The sequence below is a fragment of the Phyllostomus hastatus genome, unplaced genomic scaffold, assembly GCF_019186645.2.
Source record: "Phyllostomus hastatus isolate PE091 unplaced genomic scaffold, TTU_PhHast_1.1 phas_contig_1162, whole genome shotgun sequence".
Classification (NCBI taxonomy): Eukaryota; Metazoa; Chordata; class Mammalia; order Chiroptera; family Phyllostomidae; genus Phyllostomus; species Phyllostomus hastatus.
The window spans coordinates 1345675-1370535 of NW_025333537.1; the positions used below are offsets into that span (position 1 = coordinate 1345675).

The following is a 24861-nucleotide window of genomic DNA, read 5'->3' on the forward strand; positions in this document are numbered from 1 at the left end:
CTTAGAGGAAAATGTGTAGCCTTAAATAATTCATTAGAAAGCAAACAAGACGAATAATACAGAAGCGGATCTTTCAACTTGAGAGTCTAAAAAAAGACCCGAGAACAAACCTGAATGGCACACAGGATGGACTTAGTAAGGGTAAGAGCAGAAACCAGGAAACCCTATTAAGTTGTGGCTTTGTCCTTTGCAAACTGCAGAGCTCCAATTAGTGTATCATTCCTCAAAAAAATTTTTTACTTAGTTGCTAATAAGCTGTGCAGAATAAGAGATCACAGTTTCCTGGGTAATTACGTTCTAATGCCCTACAGCCCTCAGGTCAGAAAGGTCTTTCCAGTGCTTACCCCCGCCCCCCTTCTTGCTGCTGACGATGGCCCCGTGGAGGCCCCTGAGGGGTGTACCTGTCGAGTCCTTGAACATCCACGCGCTGTCAGCCTCCTCTTCCAGCGGAGACCTGCTCTCTGACTCGCTGAGCCGGCTGCGCCGGAGCGAGTGGGAGATGGGAGCCCGGCGGCGGCTTCTCTTGCTGAGCTGCACCCGGGTCTTGAGGGCACTTGAGTCTAGGACTGAGGTTTGCTTTGGGAGCAGCAGGGAGGAAGAGGGAAAAAAGTGAGGGACCACTCGCTGAGGACACCACTTGAGAGAGACAGAGGCATGGGTAGCTGCCCTGACGCACGGGATCCTATTTAGGTGGCACGTGGGCCAGCATTTCCGCATTTTAATAGTGACCTGACACCCCCAGCTGAACTCTCTCCATGAAACACACCACGGAGGGTGGAGGGTGGTTATAGGAATCGAATGAAGCCCTGTGCCTGGCACGCAGTGGGCACACGATGCGAATGCCTTTCCCTCCTGGTGGCATCACACGAGCCCATAAGCCAGAGCAACGCTCAACCCATGGCAGGGGCTCCCCGGACCTCTGTTGGGTGGATAACTGAACACAGCACCTGATGCAATCTCATCACCCATGCCATGTCTGTGTGTATACAGTGGGGCACCCCACGGAGGATGAACTCGTGTCTTCCCTCACCTCCGTCCTTACTCAGGGGTGCCAGCGAGATGCCCTGACCGTACTTAGGAAGGGGAGTCCCTTGGGGGCCCTGGGGGAAGCCCTGCTCCCAAAGCAGTGGTGGTCTTTCTCTGGGGGGAATCCGGGTGGCCGCCCCCGAGAGTGTGGGCTTGAGGCTTTGCCACCAGGAGGGCAGGTCCCTTTAGCTTCTGTGGCTGAAGGGGGATGCACCTTCAGGAGGGTGGGGGGCAGCCCTCTCGTCAGGGAAGGAGGGTAATGGGACCTCCGTGTCTCAATGACTGACAAGGGAAACCTGCCTGGCCCTTGCAGGTGGGGCTCCTCGGTGGGGGGAGGGGAGGGAAGAGGACTCGTGAGGGTCTGGAAGGGGCTGGCAAGGGAGGCAGTGGGGCCTGGAGGGTGCCTCTGCTGGGAACCTGGCAAAGCGGAGTCCTCAGGGCTGTCCCTGGGGACCGCACAAGGGGTACACACCCCTGGAGGGTCTCCCCTTCTTAGGACCACTACCTCCCATTTTCAGAGGGGCCTGGGTGCCCTGGTGCTGGGGGCACCTCTCACTAAGCAAGACCACTATGAGAGCACCTGGCAGGAGTGGGGTCGAACTTCCTGCTCACGTAACAGTCGTGGGCTGGAACCAGGTTAAACTTGAACCCACGCAGTTGTATTTGAGTCTGCAGAGCCGGCTGTGCTGGTTGGAAGTGGGTGAGGAGGCCGAGGCTCAGGGATGTGAAAGCATTTGCCCCGGGACACACAGCAGGTGTGTGACAGGTGCAAATCACAAGCAGACAACAGTCCCACCTCAGACTGTGCCCTCTGCACCCACTGGAGGGCGCCTGGCACACACATGCTGCCCCAGAAAGGGGCGGTGCACCAGGAGGTGGCGGTGCACCAGGAGGTGGCGGTGCACCAGGAGGTGCCGGAGCACCCCTCTAGGAGGAAACGACCATCTCCAGCACAGGCTCCCGGTGGGAACGTACATCGATGAAGGAGAAGTCGTCCACGGTCCTCGCCGAGCCGGTGTCCGGAGGGGGCAGCCCGTCTGTCCCATCGGTGGACTCCAGGTCGGTGCTGGAGCGGTCCACGCTGGTGCTCCGCTGGTCCCGGGAGCAGTCCTGCTGGTCCCCGGTGGAGGTGGCCTCCGTGTGGGAGGACAGCGAGGACAAGCGGCTGCTGGAGGGCTGCTTCCGCGCCGACGCGGCACTGCTGTCTGGGGACGGGGACTCGGGAGCCACGCTAGGAGGAGGGAAGGGAGGGAGGGCGACCGGGTCAGGCGGGCTGTTTCGGAGACTGGACTATCGAGTGCAGGAGGCGGCGGAAGGAGACGCGGGCGCGGGCTGCGCTCTACACTCCGCGGAACGAGACCGGACCCCCAGTGGGGGAACGTTCCGCGTGCACAGCCAGGCGCTGCTCGTGTGCCCCCGGAACACCGGGAGGGGTGTGGAATGGGAGAATTAACCTCGGGAAATTAAACAGTAGCCTCGCTAAAGATGAGGAAATGGAGGAACACATGTGCGGTAGCTTTCCCACACAGGAGGGACTGACTCTAGAATCCCTGTCCTCGGCCTTCTTGTCTTTCTGGAATTTCTTCCCATGACAATACACTCAAGTGCCACTTGGGTAACGGGAATCACATAAAATAGAAAACTTGTAAACAAATCAAGTCGTTACACTGAAAAGGCTCTCCCTGCGCATAAAAAAGACACCCACGTCAAGAGCACAGGAGAGCCTTACCCTGAGGAAGGGTGTGTGGGCGTACCAGCCACTGCCTCCCTCCTGGGAGGGCCTATCCTGCAAGACACCTCCACCCCGCTGCACCCTTAAGCAGAACCTTCAACCCGGGGGTGCTGGTGCTTTTGTCAGCTCTGGGATGATCGTATCACTGGAAACAGGCAGGGCTTTCCTGCACGGGGTGGGATTGAGCCAAATCCACAAAAAAAGAAGAAATACCATCGAGGTGGCAGCAGATGGCGCTGCTACCTAGGGCTGGGAGCACAGCGGCTCCCTGGATGGTCAGGCAGGGGGCGCTGCAGTGCCTCTGGGAGACTGGAGGGGGTGCCTTCCGCCCCCACATCCCTAGTAAGGGTTGGGGGATTGGAGACCCAGGGAGAGAACAGGGCGGACTATCCTGCAGCCAGCGAGCGTGGAGCTGGGATTCCATACAGGCCTGCCCCCTGAACCCGGGCTGCCCTCGAGAGCCCTACCAGCCGAGCCGTTAACAGCGGCAACACTGAAGGCAGGCACGGCCTATACGGCCACGTGTCCCACCCACCCCCCGACACTGAACAAAGTCTAGAAAGACAAAAACCATTAATGAAGGTTATGTCTGTGTGCTGAGATGACTGGTGGGTTTCATTTCCTTTATGGTATTTTTAATGTGGTAACACACACATAACGTGAAATTTACCATTAGCGGGAGGGCGCATCTTGACAACGCTGCGCGCCCATCTCCACGTGGGTCTAGAGCGCCTTCGCCACCCCGGAAGGAACCCCGGCGCCTGCTCAGCGGTCGCTCCCCACTCGCCCTGCGCTCCGGCCCCTGGTGACCACTAACCTGCTTTCTGTCTCTGTGGGTGTGCCTATGCTGCGTATTTCACATATCACTCAGTATTATTTTTTAATACTTTCTCAATTTCCTCTTTACAACAAGAATGGTTTGCTCTTACAATTACGGACAAAGTAAGCTCCAGGAATACAGAACACTGACCGCCAACAAGATGCCCCGACCGGCAGCCAGGAGCCACGCCCACCCCGCCTACCTCTCCACGCTCTGGTGCTGGTCTGTCCACGTCCCATACTGGCTGTCGGCTTCCTGTACGAGGGTGTCAGTGTCCTTGGGCTCAGGGGGCCGCCTGGTGAAACACTGTTTCAGCTGATCCTAAAAGGGCAAACCAGACAAGAGGTTACTACTGCGGGGAAACTCTCAGAACCTGGTCCCAGCGGACGCAAGCAGAAATGCATCGCCCCTGCCCCCCTCAAGCTACCCCAGGTCCCAACTGCCTTAGGGGGCAGGTCCGGATGTCCCCGCTGGGCACTAGCGTGACCAACCGTCTGGGTTTGCCCACGATGTCACAGGACGCAGGCTGTCAGTGCTGAAGCTGGGCAAACTGGGGCGAAGGGGCCCCCTCCCCAGCCCCCAGCGTCCTGCTGGTCCGGCTCCCCCCCCAAGACCCTCCTCAGTGCCCAGCTCCACCTTGCACTGCAGCCAGGCCGAACCTCTCTTCACCTTCAATGCTCCCAGGACTTATCAGTCTGGCGCCCACCATGGGCACCCCACGCCGGGTTCCCACAGCTGCCACGCTTTCCCCATAACGACCAGCCAGCACGGTGTCCTTGGAGCATTTAACTTGTGCTGGGGTCCACCAAGCTGTTTACATATCGCCTTGCACCTTGCAGAACTACATGCACTTCCCTGGAAATCCCACAAGGTGGCGCTTATCACAATCCCATTTTACAGATGAGAACACTGAGGCTTAGGGGGAGAAGTGACACCCCCCCAAAGCAAACAGCCAGTAGGTGGCGAAGTGGAACTCAAACCCAGGTTGGGTGCTTGGACCCCCAAGTCCAAACTGGTAGCCCCTGGGCCCTGAGCAGCCCTTGGAGAGGGTGCCGGCTGCCACCGAAGCAGCTGCAGGGCCCAGCCCAGTGCCTGGCAGATGGCAGGGATCCCGAACATCTCCATTAAATTGAATGAACTGCCGACTCCCCAACTCATCCATGTGGGAGAAGACGGAGCACTCCAGGTAGAACCAAACGCCAGCCCCCTGGGCGGCCACCGGCACAGGGATGATTCAAACGGCCTTGGCTCCTGCGCTGTGAAGGGCGCTCCCAGAGACCAGCTTTTGAGGACCTGGGGCCAGCAGGTGAGGACCACGGAGGGAGATGGGGGCCAGGGGACGACGGCGGCCTTGCCCCCGGCCCCAGGAAGAGCAGCAGGGAGGTGCCACTTCCGTGTCCCACCTGAGGGCAGGAGGCAGGGCCTGCGTAGTCAGAGTGTTCATCCCTCCCCACCCTCCAAAGATAAACAAACAAACAAACAAAATCTTAAAAAAAAAGATAGAAAAGGTGTACACGAGGATGGGATTCAGAGCAACCCCGTCGGCCACTCCCAGCACACAGCCGCACCCAGAGGCCCGAGCTACAGCCACTGTCCGCCCAACCCGGATCCCGCTGCCTGTCGAAGCCCTTTCTGGCTCTCGGTAGCAAAATAACACGTGTTCTCTGCGAAACACCGAGGGGACATAGAAACCCCCAGGGACAACAGTTTAAAATGACCCACCGCCCAGGGAGGACATTGAGTCCAGGCTCCGGCACACAGCAGCTGTGTGACCTTGGGAAAGTTACTTAACGTCTCTGTGCCTCAGTGTCTAGACAAAGCAGATGTGAAGCCTTTGGGAGAATGTCATCTCAGTCACTACCCTTTCCCACAGACTCCCGAATTTGAAGGGATTCGGGGGTCAGGACAATCTAAGGGAGTCCACCTTACACACGAGGGTTAAGGAAGCAGGCTGCTTCTCAGCACCGCCCCCAGGCAGGGTCGCGGTCACTAGCGTGGACTGCCGGTTGGCCATGCCTCCTCGCGCTGGCAGGCCCCCGGCCGACCTCCCGGCAGCAAGGCTCGGGCTTCTCGCCCAGGGCTGCGACGCCTCCAGATCAACCACACAAAAATAAATAAATAAAAATTTAAAAAGGCCCGAAACTCTTCTAAAAACTTCCTAAAAGTCAGATTTTTAAACTCTGCTTTACAGCATGTTCTTCCAATCCAGCCTCGCCTCACGGGCCACAAGAGCCCTCCCTCTCTGCGGGCCGGCGGGTGTCCACACGGGAGCCTGAGAACATGGGGTGAACTGAACCACTGGGGGAGACACGCGTGTCCAAACTGCCCCCGTCTGGGCCGTGTGCTGGCCTCTTTCGACATGTATTTTATCAGACGTCCCCAATCTGCATTTCAGCTGTCACTGCCCCGGAGGGTCGTCACATCTGACCATTCAGGCCCACGAGGCCCTGGGAGCCCTCCCTTTCCAGGACGATGGCGACAGCTCTGCAGCACCCGGCCCAGGAGACCGGGCTACCAGACGCCGAGTCTCGACAAGTCGTAACCCGTCCCGAAATCGAAAGCTCGCATACCCTCGACTCAGCAGTTTTCGTTCCAAAGTTTATCTCAAGAAAATCATCAGACCCACTTGCCAAGACCTACAAACGTGGACACTCCCTGCAGAGTTGGTTCCCACGGCAAGACGCGGGACGTGACCGTGACCTGAAGGCCCCAGCGGTGGGCACTGGGGAGACACAGCCCAGGGACACGGCGTTCGGAGGGAGCACGGACGGTCCCTGAAAGCAATGCCGTGCACTGGCAAACGCTTTTTAAAGCGTGGTACCGAAACAGCACGCGTGTTGGGATACCAGTCTTGTAAAAGCAGACACATGGATGTACATGCGTGTCCGTAACGGAAAACCTCTGCGGAGTCCCACAACCCCTGGGCCCACAACCGCCAGTGGTGCTGTCTGTGCCGAGTGACAGGCTGTCTTTTCGTTACTGATGCTGGTTTTCCTTAGTGTCCACACTTGTGATTCTGTATCTCAAAATAACCGGACGATAAAATGAAACACAGTCCCACCCCCGATGCTCCCCTCTTGTACGTGTCAGGAATGAGGAACACACCAGAAGGGGCCCTCTCCTTGCCCGTCTGTATCACAGCCTGCGTGCTCCTCTTTAAAGGGCCAGACGGGACACACCTGGGGCTTTGGGAGCCATCTGGCCTCGGTCCCAAACACCCCACTGGGCCGTTGTTACCCAGAAAGCAGCGCGACCAGCATGTGAGTGCGTGTGGCTGTGTTCCAATAAAACTTTATGTGCAGACAGGCGGCTGGCTGCCCGTGGCCCACGGGCCGTCTGCTGACCCCTGCCCGCAGCGCTTAGACCGGCTGTCAGCGGACTTACCCACCGCCGGGTCTACAGTGACCGTGGAAGGAGTGTTTGTGGGAAGGGGACGTTTCTGAAAATAACTTCTTTGCAGCGAGTGGGCATGAACTCCTGAACCAGTGGAGAGAATGCAGCTGGCGAGGGGGCGGGGAGAGGAGAAGCTGTGACGCCTGTGTGTATTCTGGGGTGTCTGACACATGCGCCCAAGAAAGAACCCTGAGTCAGGGCAGCGCTTGGTGGCCCACAGCTGACAGGGCAGTTCGGAGCAATTCAAGATGTGCACCCCACCCCCTGCAACTCGACACCCCCCAGCTGTGCAGGGAGCTCTGAGGTCACGGGCTGGGCTGGCGTGGTCGCCCTGCTGTCTCAGTGCCGCTGGGAGTGGGGTGAGAGCGGCACCTTCCTGCGCAGTGTCGGGTCAAACCTGCAGAAGGGCTGAGTGGTAATGACAATGAAAACATCGAAAGCTAGCGCTGAGTGCTGATGCTGTGCCGTGCACTAGGCCTTCTCATGCCCTCCGCAGCCCTATGCAGTAGGACTTGGCACGAGCCCATCTTACAGGGGAGGAGACTGAGGCTCCGAGCGGCAGCCTGACATGCCCAGGGTCAGAGTTGGAAAGCAGGGGAACTGGGGTTTGAACCCAGTTGGCCTGGTGTCCAGCCCTGAGCTCCTGAAGCCGCTGCATTCTCCTGGCTCTGGCTTGATATGAAGAGCTCTGTGGGGTCCTCGATGACCATGTCACAGACAGAGAAACAGAGAGCCAGGGAGGCACAGGGGTGCCTGGCCAGGCCCAGAGTCCAGGTGCCCCGACTCCATCCCTAGGTGTGTCCGTTGATGGGGATCTCAGGCCCAGGAAGCAGAGAAGGGGCAGGCCCCCAGCTTGTTACACTCGCCCCACAAACCCCAGCCCCCATCTTCAGACGAGAAACTGCAGCCTGAAAGGCCCCAGGTCTCCTCAGCCCCTCTCCTGCCCATTGTGCTCGGGACGCTCCGCCTGGCTGACTGCTGCGCCCTCCAGTGGCCACAGGGGGCGTCAGCCCCTCCCAGAGCTTCCGGATCCCGGGCCTCGGTCGGAGCCCTGTCCCTCAGCGCCCTGACCCCGGGGAGTGGTTCTAAGTCCCTTGCATGATTCGTTGGGAGCCTGTCCCTCCCCATACACACCCTGTCCAAGAGGCGAGAGCTGAGCTTCGTCACCTCGGCACTCCCAGTGCTCGGTCACAGTACCCGACTAAGTGTCAGTACTTAGTAAGTGTAAGTAACTAAGCCTATTTACTAAGGGTAAGGGCTTAGTAAATAGGAAGAAAGGGAGGGAGGGAATGCAAGGAGAAGGAGGGGGGAGGGGAGGAGGTCAGGCCAGAAGGAAATGGACAGGGATGGGGACCAGGGCTGGGCAGACCCCTCTCCCACAGCTGCCAGCAGACACTCCCCAGTAGCCCCTCCTGTGAACTTGGGTCTCAGCTAGCGGGGCTCAGGGCCATCAGTGGGCTTCTGGGCAGCCCATAACACCACCTCAAGTCATAGCACAAGCCAGGCCTTGCCCCTGCCCTGGCCCAAAGGCAGGGGTAGGATGCTTCCCAGGGAAGATCGGGGGGGACAGTAGCCGCTAAACTCTCTCAACAGGATCTGAGAACAGTGCAGGTGTGGCCAGGTGTGGCTAAGGTGTGGCCAGGTGTGGCCGGATATGGCTGTGTGTATTGGCTTGGATAGGGGCATAGCTCAGGGTCCAGGCTGGTCACTTGGCTGGAGTGGTTGCCCACGGACTCAGGACATGCCATGGGCACCCTGAAGGAAGGTCTTGGGGTCACCTGAGATTGGCGGCAAACTTGGGGTGGAGGAAGGCCAGGCAGAGGCAAACGGAGACAGAGAGAAGCATCAAGAACCAAGACAGAGCAAGACAGGAACCGAGAGGACATGGCCAGGACCGAGACACATGCAGAGCCGGACCCAGAGAGAGACGCACGGGCGAGGGAGACGAAGAGGTGGAGCGGGGGGTGTGTCTGGGACCCAGGACGAGGGGCCGGCGGGCCCACCTGGGCTGCGGCGCTGTGCTCCACCCACAGGAGCACACCTGTTCCTGGACTCCATGCCCTAGCCCATCACGGCAAATCCAGCTCTGCTTTTTGTTGACTGTGCCTGAATCCCGCTGCCCCTCGATTTTCCCACCTGTAAGAGGGGGAGAGAGGAGGCACAGGGGTGGAGGGAGAATTCCCTACAACGCCTGGAGAGAGCCGCACAGGTGAGGCACGAGGTAAGGGCCCAGCAGGTGCCAGCTGACCCGAGGAGGATGCTCTCCTGTTTAGCTCCCTGAGCACGTGACTGAGCAAACACTCCGACACCGCGCCCGAAGGAGGCCAACAGTCGCGCCTTTCAGCCGAGAACAAAGGGGCTGCCTAAACCAGATCCGCAAGCGTCTCCCTCGACCTGGGCACCGGCCGCTGCTCCGCTCCACAGGGCGCCCGGGGAAGGTCACGCCACACGAGGAACTGGGCCGCAGCTCCCCTGAGCACCCGGGCTGCACTGCGACAGCTCTGGCAGTGACACATGGTCTCCATGGGACACGTGCATCGCCCCAAGTGACAGGGACACACGTTTGCAGCTGGTCCTCAGGGGGCGTGTTCGGTGTCTCTCGACTGGACAAGGCTCCAGAGCGAGGCTCTGCCCACGGCCCCAGAGGCTATAAACAGAAACGACAGCTGGGTGCCCCCCCCAGCTCCTATCACCCTGGGGGCAGAGTCCCCCTGACTCCGGGAGCCCAGCGGGCAGCCTGGAGCCTGCGTTCCGGGGTCAGAGGTGAGCAGGGAGGTGCTAAGAATAGGAATGACCTTGAACACTCCGGCAGCACTGCCTGTGCCCGGCGCCACGTCAAATTCCTTCCGTGGGCCACCCAGTTTAATTCCCACGGTAGAGACTATCAACATCCCCATTTCACAGACGAGGCAGCTGAGGCTCTGAGAAATTAAATGACAGGAGCATCAAACACACACAGCGCTGACTGTGCGCCAAGTTGCCCATTTAGTCGTCCCGACGGCCCTCAGCAGCAGCTACCATTGTTCCCCCCCCCCCTTTCCAGATAAGAAGCCTGAGGCACCGAGAGGCGGAGGGACTCGTCCAGGATCTCGGGAGGGAGGGAGGGAGAGGGCCTGTTTCAAACCCAGGCGTGGGCTCTGAGTCCAGGGCCTGCTCCCCAGCCCCTCCCTCTACCATTCCCGTTAGCGGGGCGTCACTCAGGCATCGCCCCTCTGGGGCACTTCTTGGTGCGATCCGTCAGCTGCTGGCCGCAGCTGGGGCCCCAGCTCCTGCAGGAGGCCTCGCCCGACTGCCTCCTTCCACAGCGGAACTCGGCCTCCCCGTGGGGCCCCACAGAGGCCCCTGCGCTCAGCCCACCAGAGAGCCTCCTGTGCTGGGCTGAGCTTGGTGCTGGCTGGACTGTCTCTGCCGCACTGCGAGCTCCCTGAGGCAGGCACTGGGGTCCGCTCACCCTCAAACCCTGGTGCCCAGTTGAGAGACCGCCGCCGAGGAGGGACTGATACCAAACAGGTGGATGAACGGATGAGTGAGGGAGGGAGTGAACGAACAGACCCATAAAGGGTCGCCTCTCTTACGCCTGTGAATAATGCCGCCATTTATTCAGACTCTCAAGCCGTATCACAGGACTGCCTGTTTTTCTGTATGCCCGTAGCATTGAACTGACATTACTTTTCAAATAAACCATCTTTTCTAAAGCACCGCATTCAGCCTGCTGACAACAATGAAAGTGGACTGGCAACTGTGGGTTTTTTTTTTTAAGGTGCAAGACAGGAGAGATTGGTTCAGGAAAGTAGGACAATCTCCTAAATAACCGAGAACCTTCGCACAGGGGAAGGGAAGGGGTGTAGAACGTTCTAGAAGTACTGAGATACGCTGTATGAAAACAGACGAATTCAACTTCCCCTTGAAGTCTCAAGTCCTATTAATAGAAGGAACATGGGTCTAAGGTTACGACAAGCTGAGGGAAAAGAGAATTGGGGGTTTTAAAAAACGTATTGAACCTAAGTGCCGGGATGACCATCGCGTGGAACGCTGTTTATTCACTGAGAGGAACTGCCCAAAGGGGCGCGGCGGACGGTGCGCGCTGCTGGGTGGGGGGAGTGGGCTCCAAGACGCGCTGCCAAGTGCGTACAGCAAGACACAAAACAGCAGGCGGCTCGGCTGGGCCTGTGACGAAACAGTGTAGCGTGAGCGTCTGAAAACGACCCGACCCTCAGAGAAGGACGGGCTGTGAGGGGGCGGGGGAGGGGAGGGAGGCAGACACAGTTTTTATTCTACCTTTTTTGTAGCATGCAACCTGTTTTGTAGCGTGGCTAGTAATTTTATAAAAACATGTTTAAAAAGTGCAATTCCCGCCGAGTACACAATCTTTTGTCTCCAGCCTCTTCGCTTTGCCGGCAGGGAACCTGCCCCCGCCCAGCCTGGCTTGGCTCCTCTTAGAGAGTCTTAAAACAGTCTGAGCCGAATGCGGCTTCTCTTCTCTGAAACGTCACACGTGCAAACATCCATCTCTCGTGTTTATTTCCGGCAAGGGCCCAGCTAGTCAGGGACAGAACTGCAGGCTTGAACACGCGAGCGGGAACCTGGTGGGAAGGCAGGGAGCTGGCCGTGTTCCCTACTGCCCAAGGACCCCAAATCACCAGGACCTGCCCAGGGCAGGACACAGCTGCCATCGCCACCGTGGCCTGTGGCAGCGAGGACTCCAGGGTCTCAGCGCTGCTTCCCCAGCCCCCCTTCCGGTGGTTTGCCCAGCCCAGATACGGACACAAACCCAGACACATACACACACACACGACTACACACACACACACACACACACACACACCAATGCATGCACACAACCAAGTGTGCACACACCCACACATACTACATATACACAAAACACGTGCACACACAAGACACATTTGCAAACACATGCACACAAATCTACACACACATGCACATGATGCACACACATACAACTACACATGCACACATACATAGAAACACACATGCACAAATAACATAAATATTCACGAGCACACTAATACACACACACACACAAAACACATGTGTAACACATAAAAACACACACAGGCAAGCAGACACACAAATTCACACACCCAGGGATGTTCACAACAGCACCGCGTGCGGTCACAGGTGCCTGTCCGCAGGGCGTGTGGCCCTGGTTTATCCCTTCAAGGGAACCCGGCGCTGCCCAGGAGACAGTGGAGACTTTTGAGTGCTGACGTGGAAAGGTGTCAAAGCCGCTGCAGATACGCTCCCAAAAAGAAGGCGCAGAAACCCCCCTGAAACTACCGCCTCGCTCCTCCTGGGCCCCGAGGTCCCCCTGGGCCCAGAGAGGGCGACGAGGAGGAGGTGACGGAGCTTCACCGAGGGCACGTGACAGGGCCTAGGCCTTGAAAAGTGGGTCAGACTGGGGCAGGTGCGGGAGAACAGAGAAAGCCGTGCAGGTGAGGGAGCGGGCTGGGGACAGGTGGGGCGGGGACGTGACACTCGGACTCTGCTGAGACGCCGCCACGTGGTGGACTGGCCGGCCCCTGCGCCGTGGCCCGCAGAGCAGTGCTGCATGGGAGGGGCACGGGAGGGGCACGGGGAGGATGCGGGGCCTGCTTTACAGGCGCAGGGGCCGGCGTGCGGGCCTGCGGCCTCCAGGCAGCCCTGGCCCGGCGGGGAAGAGAGCTCAGCACCTACACGAACGGGGCGCCTCTTCCCTGGGAGTGGGGGCCGGGCAGAGGTAGGGGCTGAGCCTGGACGCCCACTACCCTTGACGGGCACGGTGGCACCCGTGTGCAGATACACCCAGCCCTGGTGAGGGCGCAAAACCAGTTGGGCTGACATTCCATCACCTGGGAGGGAGCCAAGGGCTCCGTTTCCTTCTGGTGCCTCGCCCAGGTTGTGGCTTTGTTCTGAGACCCTGCCCAGGGCCCAGGGCGCCGCCTGTTGTAATTCACAACCCAGCCCTCGGTAAGCCAGAGGTCCTGGAAAACGCCCGCGAGGACGCTATCTTTCTGGCTAACTCTTCACAGGGGCAGAACCGTCTCCTCCCGTGTTTCTGCCTGCCCATCACGTGGCCCTCTCTGGGTCACCAGTTGGTGAGAGCACTCAGAGAGCCTATGCCGCCGTGAGCTCCTGGGTGCAGGGCGAGGCCCCAGCATGCTGGGAGCCAGCTTATCAGCGGGCTGCGGAGACTGGAGCGTGGGGAGAGCCCAGAGACCCGTTCGGGCAGACACTGAGCCCTGGAACAGCTCACAAAGAAAGCAACGGACCCGTCTGGAAGGAGCTGGGGCCATGCAGGCTTTCGGGCAGGCTGGAGGAGCCCGGGCATCGTTGGGGCCAGAACTCCCCCGGTGGGACTTGGAAGTCAGACCCTGTGACAGCTAGGGCTCCCAAAGGCTGCTGAAACGTGCGGCGAGGTGTCCGGCTGCCGAAGGACCCTTTTCTCAATTTGAGGGCGACAAGCAGGTGCCAGGGACTGGAGGAAGCTGGCATGGGGCCTTCTGGCCCATCTTGGGTGAGCGGGTACCACGGCCAGGTGCTCAGCAACACGCTTCCCTGCGTCAGCCCCCACAGGGCCCTCCCGCCAGCCTGTGAGGTGGGTCGAGGTATTGCAGCATCGCTGGCCCCAATCCCACCCTCACGGGCCAGGTGCACTTCAAACGTGGGACTTCGTGGATCTTAGAGAGGTGAGGGGCTGGCAGGCACGCTGTATGTATATTGGGAGACGGCCCGGGTACGGTCTTGAGCAGGGTGCCCCAGCCTCGGCCCTACGGCACGTGGCCGGCAGTCTGTAGGACGTTTAGTAACACCCCTGTCTGTACCCACCAATGCTACCAGCAGCCCTGCTCCCAGTCCTGACAACCAAAAATGACTCTGTACACAGCCAGTTCTCCCCTGAGGGGCACAGTCTCCCTCACTCACACTCAACAACTGCTGGTCTAGGTCACCCAGTCTGGATAGGAGTGAAAACCAGCTCTTGGGAGGGGAGTGGATACAACCTTACTTTTTTATGCAGACAGTACATACAATGTTGCCGTGCATTAAAATTTCATGGAAAGGAATAAAGGAAAAAATGTTCTAAAAAACCCTTTAGGGAACCATAATGAAAAAACACACAAGATGTGGGGAACTACTGGTGTAGGGCGTCACCCCAAAGGTGACCAGCGCGGAGGCCGGCAGCGCACAGGCTAGTGATCTACGAGTGTGTAACCCGCTGAGCGCTCGGCCGGGCACACGGTTGGCAGTCAGGGAGAGAGCGCACTTGTCACGATGCTCCGGAGTCAGAGGCCCCCATCCCTGGCTCTGGGACCAGCAGGAGACGCAGCGCTGAAGAGGCAGGGTGATACTGGAAGCTTTTAGAAATTGAGTGTTCTCCAAATTCTTGGCACAGGTCTCCGCAGCGCCAGCACGCTAGCCGACCTCCCTCAGAGGGTCCGGCAGAATTTACAGGAACTGGAAGGATGCTTGCAGCAGTGGCTACCCTTGGCTTCCACAAAATAAGACCTTGGCTACAAACGCCTCTCTCCGGAGGGTTAACCACAGCAATTACGGGAGTGAGACGGGAGCGAGACACAGGGCAGGACGAAGACCCTGGGCGGGGCAGAAACCTCAGCTGAGCCCACCCCCCACCGCACGCCTTTGCCAGGCTCTGAGGGGCAAACACCCCAGGGAGCTGGGAGGTCCCGGGCTGACACCTCTCTCTCCCGGGGCCAGTGCCGGCTGGACAAAGCCCCAGCCTGTTGGCTGGTCACTTGCAGCCCCCCCAGGACACCGCCCAGCTGGCTGCTCCTCTGGCTTCAGCGACCCTGGCCTGTGTGTGGTTCTGTGACAAGCAATGCCACCGCCTGCTGCTGCGACCCTCTGCCCGGATGCCCGTCCCTGCCTGGTCCGCTGGGGCACTGCTCTCTACCTTCTCGCCCCAGGTCTCCCCCGCGCAGGGGAGCACGCGGTCCTCACTCAGAAGTCTCCCAGGGCTCTGACCACCCGCACGCCAGGCCGAGTGCCTCCGAGGGCTGGGGCCACACGGGTTCACGTCCCTCTCCCACCGTCTCTCTCCCCACTGCCACACCCAGGGCCGGAACACTAGATGTGCCCAGTGAGTGTTTGAGGAGGGAGGGAGGGAGGAAGGACCACGGTCCAGGCTGTGGACAGCAGGAAGGTACCCAGGCACTAAATGACCAAGGTGCCAAGTTCCAGTGTCCTCAACCGTAGAAACGGGGACAGGAGGACCCACCTCTCCAGGCTGTCACAAATCACATGCAGTGAGTGAAAGGCCCTAGCACACAGGAAGCCCTTTCTCCTTCTGTTCATTCGTTTAAGCACCTACTCTGTGCAGACACTGTGAACCAGGGGGTTGTCCTTGCCCTGGGGAACCTGATGTTCTGGGGGGGAAACGGACAGAATACAGAACAGACTAGACTACAAACTACGGTGCAAGGTGGTCCGAGCCTTGGAGGAAAACAAAGCGAGGCAGGGCCAAGGAGTCCAGGGCCTGGGGTGGGGCCTGCAATCCTAAATAGGGTCAGGGTCAGGGTCAGGGTCAGGGTCAGGGGGAGTCTTTCTTCAGAGACGTTGGAGCAGAGCTCTGAAGGAAGGAGATGAGGGTGACAGCCACGCAGATGTCCAGGAGGAGGGCATCCCAGCAGAAGGGACAGGGCAGGGCAGGGCAGGGGACTGGAGGCGCCCCACCATTTCCACAGGCAGCATTTCTGGCATTTGCCATGCCGGTTTAGGCGTCTAGGCAGGGGCCAACCCGTCCTCACTCTCCCCTGCCCCCAGATCACATTCTAGGTCTACCATTCCCTCTGCTCGCCCTTAAACCTCGAACTTCCCACAGGAAAACACGCATCAAGAACACGAGGTGTGAGGCGCTTACTCCGCCCTGCAGACTGCGGACACTGGCCCCGGGTGAGAGGCGAGGGAAGGGGCAGGAGGCCAGGGTCAAGGTCGCCCTGCTCACGCAGAGCCTCGATTCCCAAACAGTCCCCGCTGCTCTTTGCTCTCTCTCAGGTCTGAACACTGACCGGGCGCTGCCTGTCTCCGCGCAAGGCCCTCTGCCGGGAACATTCATGACTCTCCTCTCCAAACACGAACAGCACACTTGAGGCCTCCCCATACTCTGCTCCCGCTGGGGGAGGGGAGCACACTGGCCACGTTTTCCAGGTGGGGAAACAGGTTCAAAAGGAAGTGACCTGCCCGGGGACACACAGGCGCCAAACCCCGGCAGCCCAGACCAACTCCGCTTCCGCGGTTACCTTCCTGGCCTCCCCTTATCCACCCAGGGCTGTGGCAGACGCAAGCCTGGCTCTGGGAGCCCTCTGGTTCCAGGCTGCAGTCATTGTAAAGTAGCATTTCAGTGATCTGTCGGGGAGGCCTGGCAGCCAGCCTGGGAAGAGCCTGAAGTGCAGGCGAGGGATTCGTTGGAGCGACACGCCTTGGAAAGGTTCTGGGACGTCGAAATCCAAGTGTCCCGGTGGATCTGAGGTCAGACGGACCCGGGTTCGAGTCCTGGCTCTGCTGCACGCCGGGTGTGCGACCTTCGGGAACTCGCTTCATGTCTCTGAGCCCACACGCCTGCTCCGTTCTTGTTTACACTAGTATTAGATTCTACCACACGCCGATGAGATGACCCTACCCACAAAGGACCCCACGGCCAATGGAAAGTGGACTTTCTGCGGAAGTAACCTTCTGCGTGTGTCACGGGGTTTTTAACACACAATCTGTAAAGAGAATCACACACACACACACACACACACACACACACACTCACACACTCACAACACCGAGGCAAAAAATGGCTCCGCTTGCCAGCCCCGAGTTTCCCGCTGAGTGCCTTGGCGCTAGCTGGGACCTCGTTTTAGAAACAGGGAATCCAAGGCCTGGAGAGGGAAGGGGGCTGGGCAGGCGACTTGGCGAGTGGTGGCAGTGTTCGCAGGGGACTCTAGAGGCTGCTCCTGCAGGTTGAGGGGCACCAGGATCAGTCCCTCCTGGCTCCGGCCCTGGGACATACCAGCAGAGCCTCAGCTGGGCCACACGGCGGCCTTGGGGGACTCTCGGTCTCCGTCACTACCCAAGGGGCAGCCCCTCAGCGGAGACTCGTCTTTGTAACCCACGGCCGCAGCCTGCGCCGTGACGGGGTGAGAGCTGGGTCCCGGCCGCCCCCACCCGGCACCCCCCAGGCTTTCCGACTCCGTGCTGCCTCCAGTCTAGTGGGTTTTCAACTCAACCCGCCCCCTGGGGGGAAGAGCCGGAGGCATTTCTTACTCTTCCTCCAGCTCCCCATCCGCAGCCTGCTGATAGGCAAGGGGCGGCTTCCAGCAATAATTAGCGCGCCAGCACTAGGCCTGGGGCCTCGGGCGGGCCCTGTGGCTGTCAGGTGGCTGTCAGGTGGCTCTGGGGACTGTTGGGATCCACTCGCCGTCCTGAGGGGACGGGATTCCCGGCTGAAGCACCTGGATGAGGTGCTTGTGGTGGCCAGCCGAGGGGGATTACCAGCAGGTGAGTCAAGCACTGTGGAGGGGCGAGAGGGTGTTTTCCCCTGAGGTCACGGGGGTCACACCCCTTGCTGCTTTTCTCCGTTTCTGCAATGAAACATCGTCAGACGCTGATGTCAGCTGCACGGGGACCCTGGCGGGGCTGGGGCTTAGGAACGAAGGGCGAGGGAGGCTCGCTCAGGGCTTCCCAGGGAAGGAAGCAGGTTCAGAGTGAGTGTGGGCCCCGGGCGGAGGCAGGTCTGCACTCCAAAGCCCACTCTGCCCCTGCCTGGCCGTGGGGCCCTGGGCCAGTCCCTCAGCCTCACTGGGCCTCGCTGTCCTCGTCTGTCCAATGGGGATTGTGATCGTGCTCGATCCCCTCAGCCATTGTGGAGACCACACAAGTTCCTGGTTTAGGTCTGGCAAGTCTGCTTCTCCCCATGTGGGAGGCCACGTGACTCTGAGAAGGGTCCCAGCCCGAAGCCCACACTGTCTTGTCAAACTCTAGACCTGCTGGATGAGCCTATCCAGTGGCCTGGGGCAGGGGAGGGATGTCATCTACTGAACCGGACCCAGTGGACAGCCAGGGGCCAGGGGTCAATATAAAGTTTACCAAGGAGGACACCAGCCCCCATAAAGGAGCTCAGAGAAGCTGGACATGTACGCAGACTACTAGGGTCTAAGTAACAGTAGTGGGTGCCGATTGTCAAGTGGGAGACAAAGCAGGGAAGACTACCTGGAAGAGGAGGCATGTGAACTGGACTTTGGAGGATGGGGACACTGCCAAGAAGTAAAGATGAGGGGGATGGAAGCAAAGACGTTCCACGCAAAAGGATCATTCAGCAAAATGGTAAACACAGAAAAACTCAGAGCCTTTAAAAAGCTAGTTAATAGTATTAAAAAATAAAAAAAGAAGAAGTGAGAGAACATGAGTTGTGTTTCTTATATGCCAGGCAGACATGTCCACAATGAATCCCCTCAAAAACCCTATGATGTAGATACTATTGTTATCACTCTCATTTTACAGAGAACCCGAGGTTCAGAGAAGTTAATTCACTGGGCCAAGGTCACACAGTACATACACGCAGAGCCAGGGTCAACTTGGTCCAGTCTAATCCCAAACCCAGGCTGTCCAAGTTTTCAGAGCTTTGCCTCTGGGGCAAGGGGTGGGGAGTACACGTCCGCCTCAGCCGAGGTGCCCAGAAACAGGGGCTGGCATCTGTCCGAGGTGTGAGACAGCAGCTAGGGCTCGGCCGTCCCTGGGTCCCTGGGTCCCTGGGTGCAGGAGCCCCATCTGTCAGATGAGAAGCGGGAGCCAGAGGAGCAGAGACCAGTGTTTCATGTTTCAGAGGCGGTGAGGATTTACGGAAAGGAAGGGTGGGAAGGAGGAAAAGAAGGACAGACTGACAGGGAGTGAGCCACGCTGGGCGGCCAGCGCTTTAATCTGCTACATCAGGAGAAACCCGAGAGAAACCCAACTTTGCCTTTAACAACAATCCATTTCCAAGCAGATTTCTCGAATACATGAACGCCCGCCACTTAGCCCAGTACACGGTTGTCTAACCACTATGCTGTACGCCCGAAACCAATGCAAAATAATATTGAATGTCAACTGTAATTGAGAAGGAAAACTCAAGAAGTAAATAAAACAATATTTGAACGCCCTCAAATAAGTGACAAACTTCATTGCCAAACAATGTTTGCCAAATTCAGTGCCTTCTGCACGAAGGCGGCGGTCTCCTCCTGCCTCCTCATTGGCTGCAGATGCACGGGGGCGGGGCCTCGCCTGTGGCCTGGAGTCGGCACACCGTGCCCAGATGACAGCAACCGGGGGGGTGGGGGGTGGGGTGGGGGGGTGGGTTCCAAGTTCGAGGACAGGAGCTGCCAGACTGACAGCGACAAACCCCACTAGCCACAGCCCGAAACACCACTTCGAAGCCGGACCTGCAGGCCAGATGGCAGCCGGTGCCAGGTTCTGTGGGGCCAGGGCTGAAGATTCAGGGGGATCATGTGCTCCCTGTGGCCAAAGAACCAGTTCCTCGGCTCTTCCATGGCCTCCGAAATCTCGCTCTCAGTGTGAGAAGACTCTGGGAGGGGATCGGATTCTGCAGCGGGCGGACGGGGCGGTGCACATGGCTGGCTTTCTCCTTCTTGGGTAACTGGGTATCGGCGCCATCTCAGCGGGGGAAACATTCTGACAAATTAGAAGATCCACCTCTGTGGGGCTCCCGTTGCTAGGCAACCAGAGGCTGCTGCTACAGCGCAGTCCCACCCCCTGACCGCGGGGACTGGAGTGTGGGATTACGGGGTACTTCAGATGTGAGAGGTCCGCCTGCAGAAATGCTCGGTAGAGACTGTGCGGCTCATTAATTCTTAATCTTAAGCAAATGACCGTTTTTGTGGTGTCTCGTAGATTGGGGAGTGCTTCTGTGGGGTTCACCCTGTTGTGTTTTCCTTTCGTCTGTCCCCATGAAGCAAGGACTGTGGTTGTCCCCACTCAACGCCAGGGGACCGGTGAGAGGGTCGTGGCCTTGCCCAGGGTCCCGGAACCAGCACCACCGGAGCCAGGGCTTGGATTCGCGGCCACTGAACTCCAGGCTTCGGAAGATGCCAGACAGACCCGCGAACTCACGGTGTAAATCAAAACCACCGGCACACAGCTTCAGGACGTTAAGAAATGAAAATCCACTTTGATGGACCGTCTTTTTAAAATAAAATAAATACAGGGAGACGCGTAGCCCCTCGATCGGCTTCACGGAGCATGGAGGGGTGAGGGGCTAAAAAGCTGTAGGCCTACCCAAAGCCCTGGCTGTCAGAAAAATTTTTTCTTTCCTGATTACAGAAGTTACGTGTTTCCCTGTAAAATACAAATGCAGATCTAGACATTCAGATACAGACGTACTGACAATAAAGCGTTATCAGAAGATAAACACCACCCACCATCCCACTATCGGAGAGAACCACTGTTCAAAGGTGGGCGGATGAACTGCGCTCCCCGTCAGACTTCTGAGCGGCAGCTGATCCGGCGGGGGCCGGGCTGCGGGGCAGCCTGCCAGGGCGACGGCCGCTTCACGCCTGGTTCCCCCAGGTGAGCCGAGGGGCTGCTCCTGAGACGCCAGGCCCCGGGTCTCACCTGTTGTCTGGGCTCATGAGGGGAGGAGGCTCCGAGGGGTGGGGATCTGGTAGAAGGCCACACGGCGAGTCCCAGGAAAAGCCTGAGAGCTCTGTTTTTGCAGCCCCCCTCCCCCCTTCCCCCATCCCTTACCTGCTTGGTCAACACCCTGGCCGGGAGCTGGGGTGACTGTTAGTAACATCGATGACTATTCATGGAATGCTGACTTCGACGCAGGCGTTTCGTACACCGACGACCTGCCCGAAGCCACCTACGGCCACCCACGGCCGCCCACCGCATGCAGAATGGACCCCCACGTCCTTGCCGCGTCCTACCAGGCCCTCACTGCCCGCCCGCCGCTCCCTGCCGCTTCGGCGTGGGGCCCCTCGTCTTGACTCACCGCCTGTGTCAGGCAGGTCCCGAGGCACACCCGCGCCACGGTCCCAGCCTTGTGCAACCCCTTCCCTTGAGGGGGCTGGGACCTGCGACCTGCTTCGGACGCACAGGGCTCGGACGCCACCCCGTGTTTGCATCACACCACAGGAGACTCTGCCTCACTGGCCGACTGGCTCTGTGGGGCGTCCAACCTGCCGGCGGCTCCAGGCCACAGTGGACGGGGAAGAGTTGCCTTGGGCCACACGGTAAATACACAAACACTAACAAAAACAAACAAATCTCATAATGTTTTAAGTGAATTTACGACTTTATGTTGGGCCGCATTCACGGCCACCCTGGGCCACATGTGGCTGGAGGGCTGAGGGTTGGACGCCCTGCTGGAGACGCCCCCTGCTGTCCCGACGCAGTTGGGGGTCCCTGCTGAGAAGCCCAAACGGCAACGGAGTGCAGGCAGCCTCCAGCTGACAGCCCAGAGCCCCAGTCCTCAGCCTGCAGGAAACTGAAGGCTGCCAGCAACTGGAGTGGACCCGGGAGGGGACTGATCCCCGGTCATGCCATACCCCCGCAGCACACAGTAGGCCCACAAAAAGCATTTGCGGCATAGAGGAAAGGCCTCAGCAAATCCATGTGACACCTTTGACAACTGCAGAGTGTCGATGCCATTTTTGAAGGGGAAGGGGAAACTATGGCTCAGAGGGGCCATGTGACTGACCCAAGGTCACACGAGGAGGTGGCGGAGCCAGGACCCAAGGCCAGTCTGGCAGACCCTCACCGGACACCACACACAGCCTCCCCTCCCACCTCCCAGGGCCTCCCCTGTCCCCAGGCAGGCCTGCTGCTCTCCAGGCTCCTCCTCGCGGGAGCACGGCTGGAGGCCACAGCCCGCCAAGCCTCCAGGGTCCCACGGCCCTCCCCAGAGCGCTGCACCAGGGGGGCCTCAGGTCCCCCCACCTCGCTGCATAATTGCCTCTCCAAGCATACCACGCAATAAGCATTTATTTTACAAGTGTTTTCAGAGCAGCATCCCCAGAATTTCCAACCAGGAAGAGATGAGCACAAATGCTCAGGAGACCCCTTAAGACTATGCCTAGACCCCTTATTAATCGTTCCTGCACTGCCTCCCTGTCAGGGGCTGGAGGGGGTGGGCTGTGGCCGGCCAGGGGGTTCTCTCTGCTCATGCACAGAAGCTGGGCTTTCCTCTCCCTCGGAGGGGAGAACCGGCGGGGTGGGGTTCCCAGGCCAGCGCAGGCAGTGCGTCTGCGGAGCCCTCCTGGGCAGCCCGTAGCCACAGATCCCCTGATTCTGGTGGATCAGCATTGGGTTCACGGCAGGTGCATGGTAGGTGCCGCCTGCCCACCTGGAGTGGTCCAGGCCCCAAGGTCTGCTCAGCAGCACCTCGGTGGGCTGGAGAGACACGGGCCTGAGCTTCTTTCCGGAACTCTGAATTCCGCCGAAGAATGCTGTTGTTGGAAGGTTTTCCCACCACAGCAGGTTGGCGGTCCACCTCCAGGGTGAACCGCCAGGTGAATGAACAAATGGAAACGTCGGGATCAAAAACTGTGCTGCACATGATAATGGGAATGTGTTCCACTTGGCTCCTTGACAAATCCAAGAACCAAGAGCAGAGTTACTCCCAAGGGTGTCTCTCGCTATCGGGAAGGAAACGGTGGGCCTGCTTTCCACAGATAAATACGTAAAGTTCACGCACAGACTACGGCAGGCTGACGATATTCTGAAGCTCACCTATTTACTGCCTTTCCCTGCAGAAGAGTTAGATACCCCTCTTAAATGTAGGTGTCATCACATGACCCACCCTAGCCAATAAAATGTGAGTGGAAGTGATGTCATTGGTTTCCAGGCAGAAGCTTTAAGAGCCCAGGTATGGCTGTCCATGTTCATGTTCCCTCAGCCACACAACTGGCCATGTCCCAGGCAAGCTGCTCCATTAGCCTGGGCCCTGGACTGACCATGGTGTGAAACACAGACATAACTAACGTCAGTGGACAGGTAGAGCGCTCAAAAAAGAAATGTATTTTTCTGCTTTAACTGCTGAAGTTTGGGAAGGGGGCTGTTTGTTACTGCAGCATGACCTCGCCTACCCTGACAGATACAAAGGCAAACCATTTTTGAGATGAGTGCAAGGAGAACGGGCCATCACATACTGAAGATCGACTGCAGGACAGCCACTCACTCGACATGTTTAAGAGCAGATGCTTTGGAAGCAGACAGGCCCAGCTCTCTGTTTTCTGGCTGCGTGACCCCAGGCATCCGTGCTCGACCTCTCTGGGCCTCAGTCTCCCCCACTGTACACTGTTTACTGGCTGGAAGCTTTCCCAGCTAGGTGCGGGTCCTGGCAGGAGGACAAAACGAGTGACTTTTTTTTCTGCTTTGAAAAGAAATTCCGTGATGGGAACATGATGACTAGAAACTGCCCTTGGGCAGAAAGGGAAAGAGAGCCTCAGCGGAGCTGGTAAGCCGCACCCACCCTGCTTTCCCCAGCACAGCTCCGATCCGCCTCCGAATCAGCAGTGAGCTTTGGAAGTTAGGCAGATAGACAATGGGGCCCCAAAGGAAACAGAAGAGATTAATCTCAAGTGTCCTTGTTTATGACCTGCTTCCACTGGGCCCGGTTACTGGCTATTGCCAAAGTCTCCCAGCCTGAGGGCAACCCGGGCAGTGAACACCATCCCACGGTTCCACCACCCTTTCCTCCAGCCCCGGGCCTTTACAGAGAGACTGCACAGGCCTGGGGGTGCAGGGCAGAGAACTCTGGGTGTGCGGCGGGCGGCTGCTGCCATCCATGCCCTCCTGTCCCCGGACTTAAAAAAATACAGAAATGATTTTATGTTTGAAGCACAGCACGTTACTCTTTAGAAAACAGCAAAATGTAGAAAGTCAGTAGCAAAACCTGGTGGCTTGCCCATGGCAGACATCAATAATCGATTGCAGAACTGAGCCCAGGCAACCCTGGGGAGCCATTGCTGGCCATTTAGCATCAGCAGGTGGCTGCACACCTATTTGGTACCCTGCTGCTGGCTCTCCAGCTGGTTATCTTTTATCAGAATCTTAGGATTACGGAGCTGAGAGGTATGGAAGAAGTCATTCTAACTCTGCCTTGCGTCTCCAGCGTCCAGCCTCTGCTTGCTTTCCACCAGAGATGGGAGACTCCCCACTCACATTCCCTAATGTCCGCAACGGCTGTATAACCCTGAATACCTACAGCTTCCAAAGGCATCCCAGCCATGGAACCTGTCTATTCCGCTGCTAGGGAAAACTTGCCTGTTTGCTGTGAAGTAAAAGTCCCACTACTGGTCTAGGCTCTGCCTCAGAGACACCCAGAACAAAGCGCTTCCCCCCTGTGCCCCAGGGGCCCTCTCGCAGAGGTCTGCAGTCTGCCCTGAGCTTCGTCTTCCCCAGGACACACAATCGGGCATCTTCTGCTGTAATCAGAGCACATATGAAGCGCTGGCATGCGGACGAGGCTCAGAAACCGGGGAGATGACCCCGAGTCACACATATGGGCCAACGGAGGCAAAGTGGGGGCAGGATTTTCTCTGGCCCCACCGCGGGGTCCTGCCAGAACACCGAGACTAAGGTCCCAGCTCCCTGACTCCTGGTCTTGGATTGTTTCCATGACACCGAGTTCCACATTCACCCTGTCCCTCTCTTCCAAGGGGACAGGACCAGAAATACCACCGTCTGGCTCAGTGTGGGGAGAAAACGGGTTCAGAGTCCTCCAGACCTGGGTGCGAATCCTGATGTTTACTGGCTGTGTGACTGGGGTAAGCCTCTCGACGTCTCTGAGTCTTGATTTCTTTATCCAAGAAACAGGGACCACAATGCTAATGGTGTATGCATGTGTATGTGCGTGGGAGCGAGGCAGGGAGAGAGAGAGGGAGAGAGAGGAGGG

At 58.5% G+C, this 24861-nt stretch overlaps 1 protein-coding gene across 6 annotated transcripts in view; it reads right to left on the minus strand.

Annotated features, from left to right (window-relative positions):
- KIAA1671 (KIAA1671 ortholog) overlaps positions 1-24861 on the minus strand; it is a 163726-nt gene that overhangs the window by 9177 nt on the left and 129688 nt on the right. For all 6 annotated transcript variants that reach the window (XM_045845085.1, XM_045845070.1, XM_045845079.1 and 3 more), the window contains 3 exons: positions 3781-3899; positions 2002-2257; positions 402-576 (listed from right to left, as the gene is read on the minus strand). In XM_045845085.1, coding sequence (XP_045701041.1) covers positions 402-576; positions 2002-2257; positions 3781-3899 — 550 coding nt within the window. The remainder of the gene's footprint in view (positions 1-401; positions 577-2001; positions 2258-3780; positions 3900-24861) is intronic.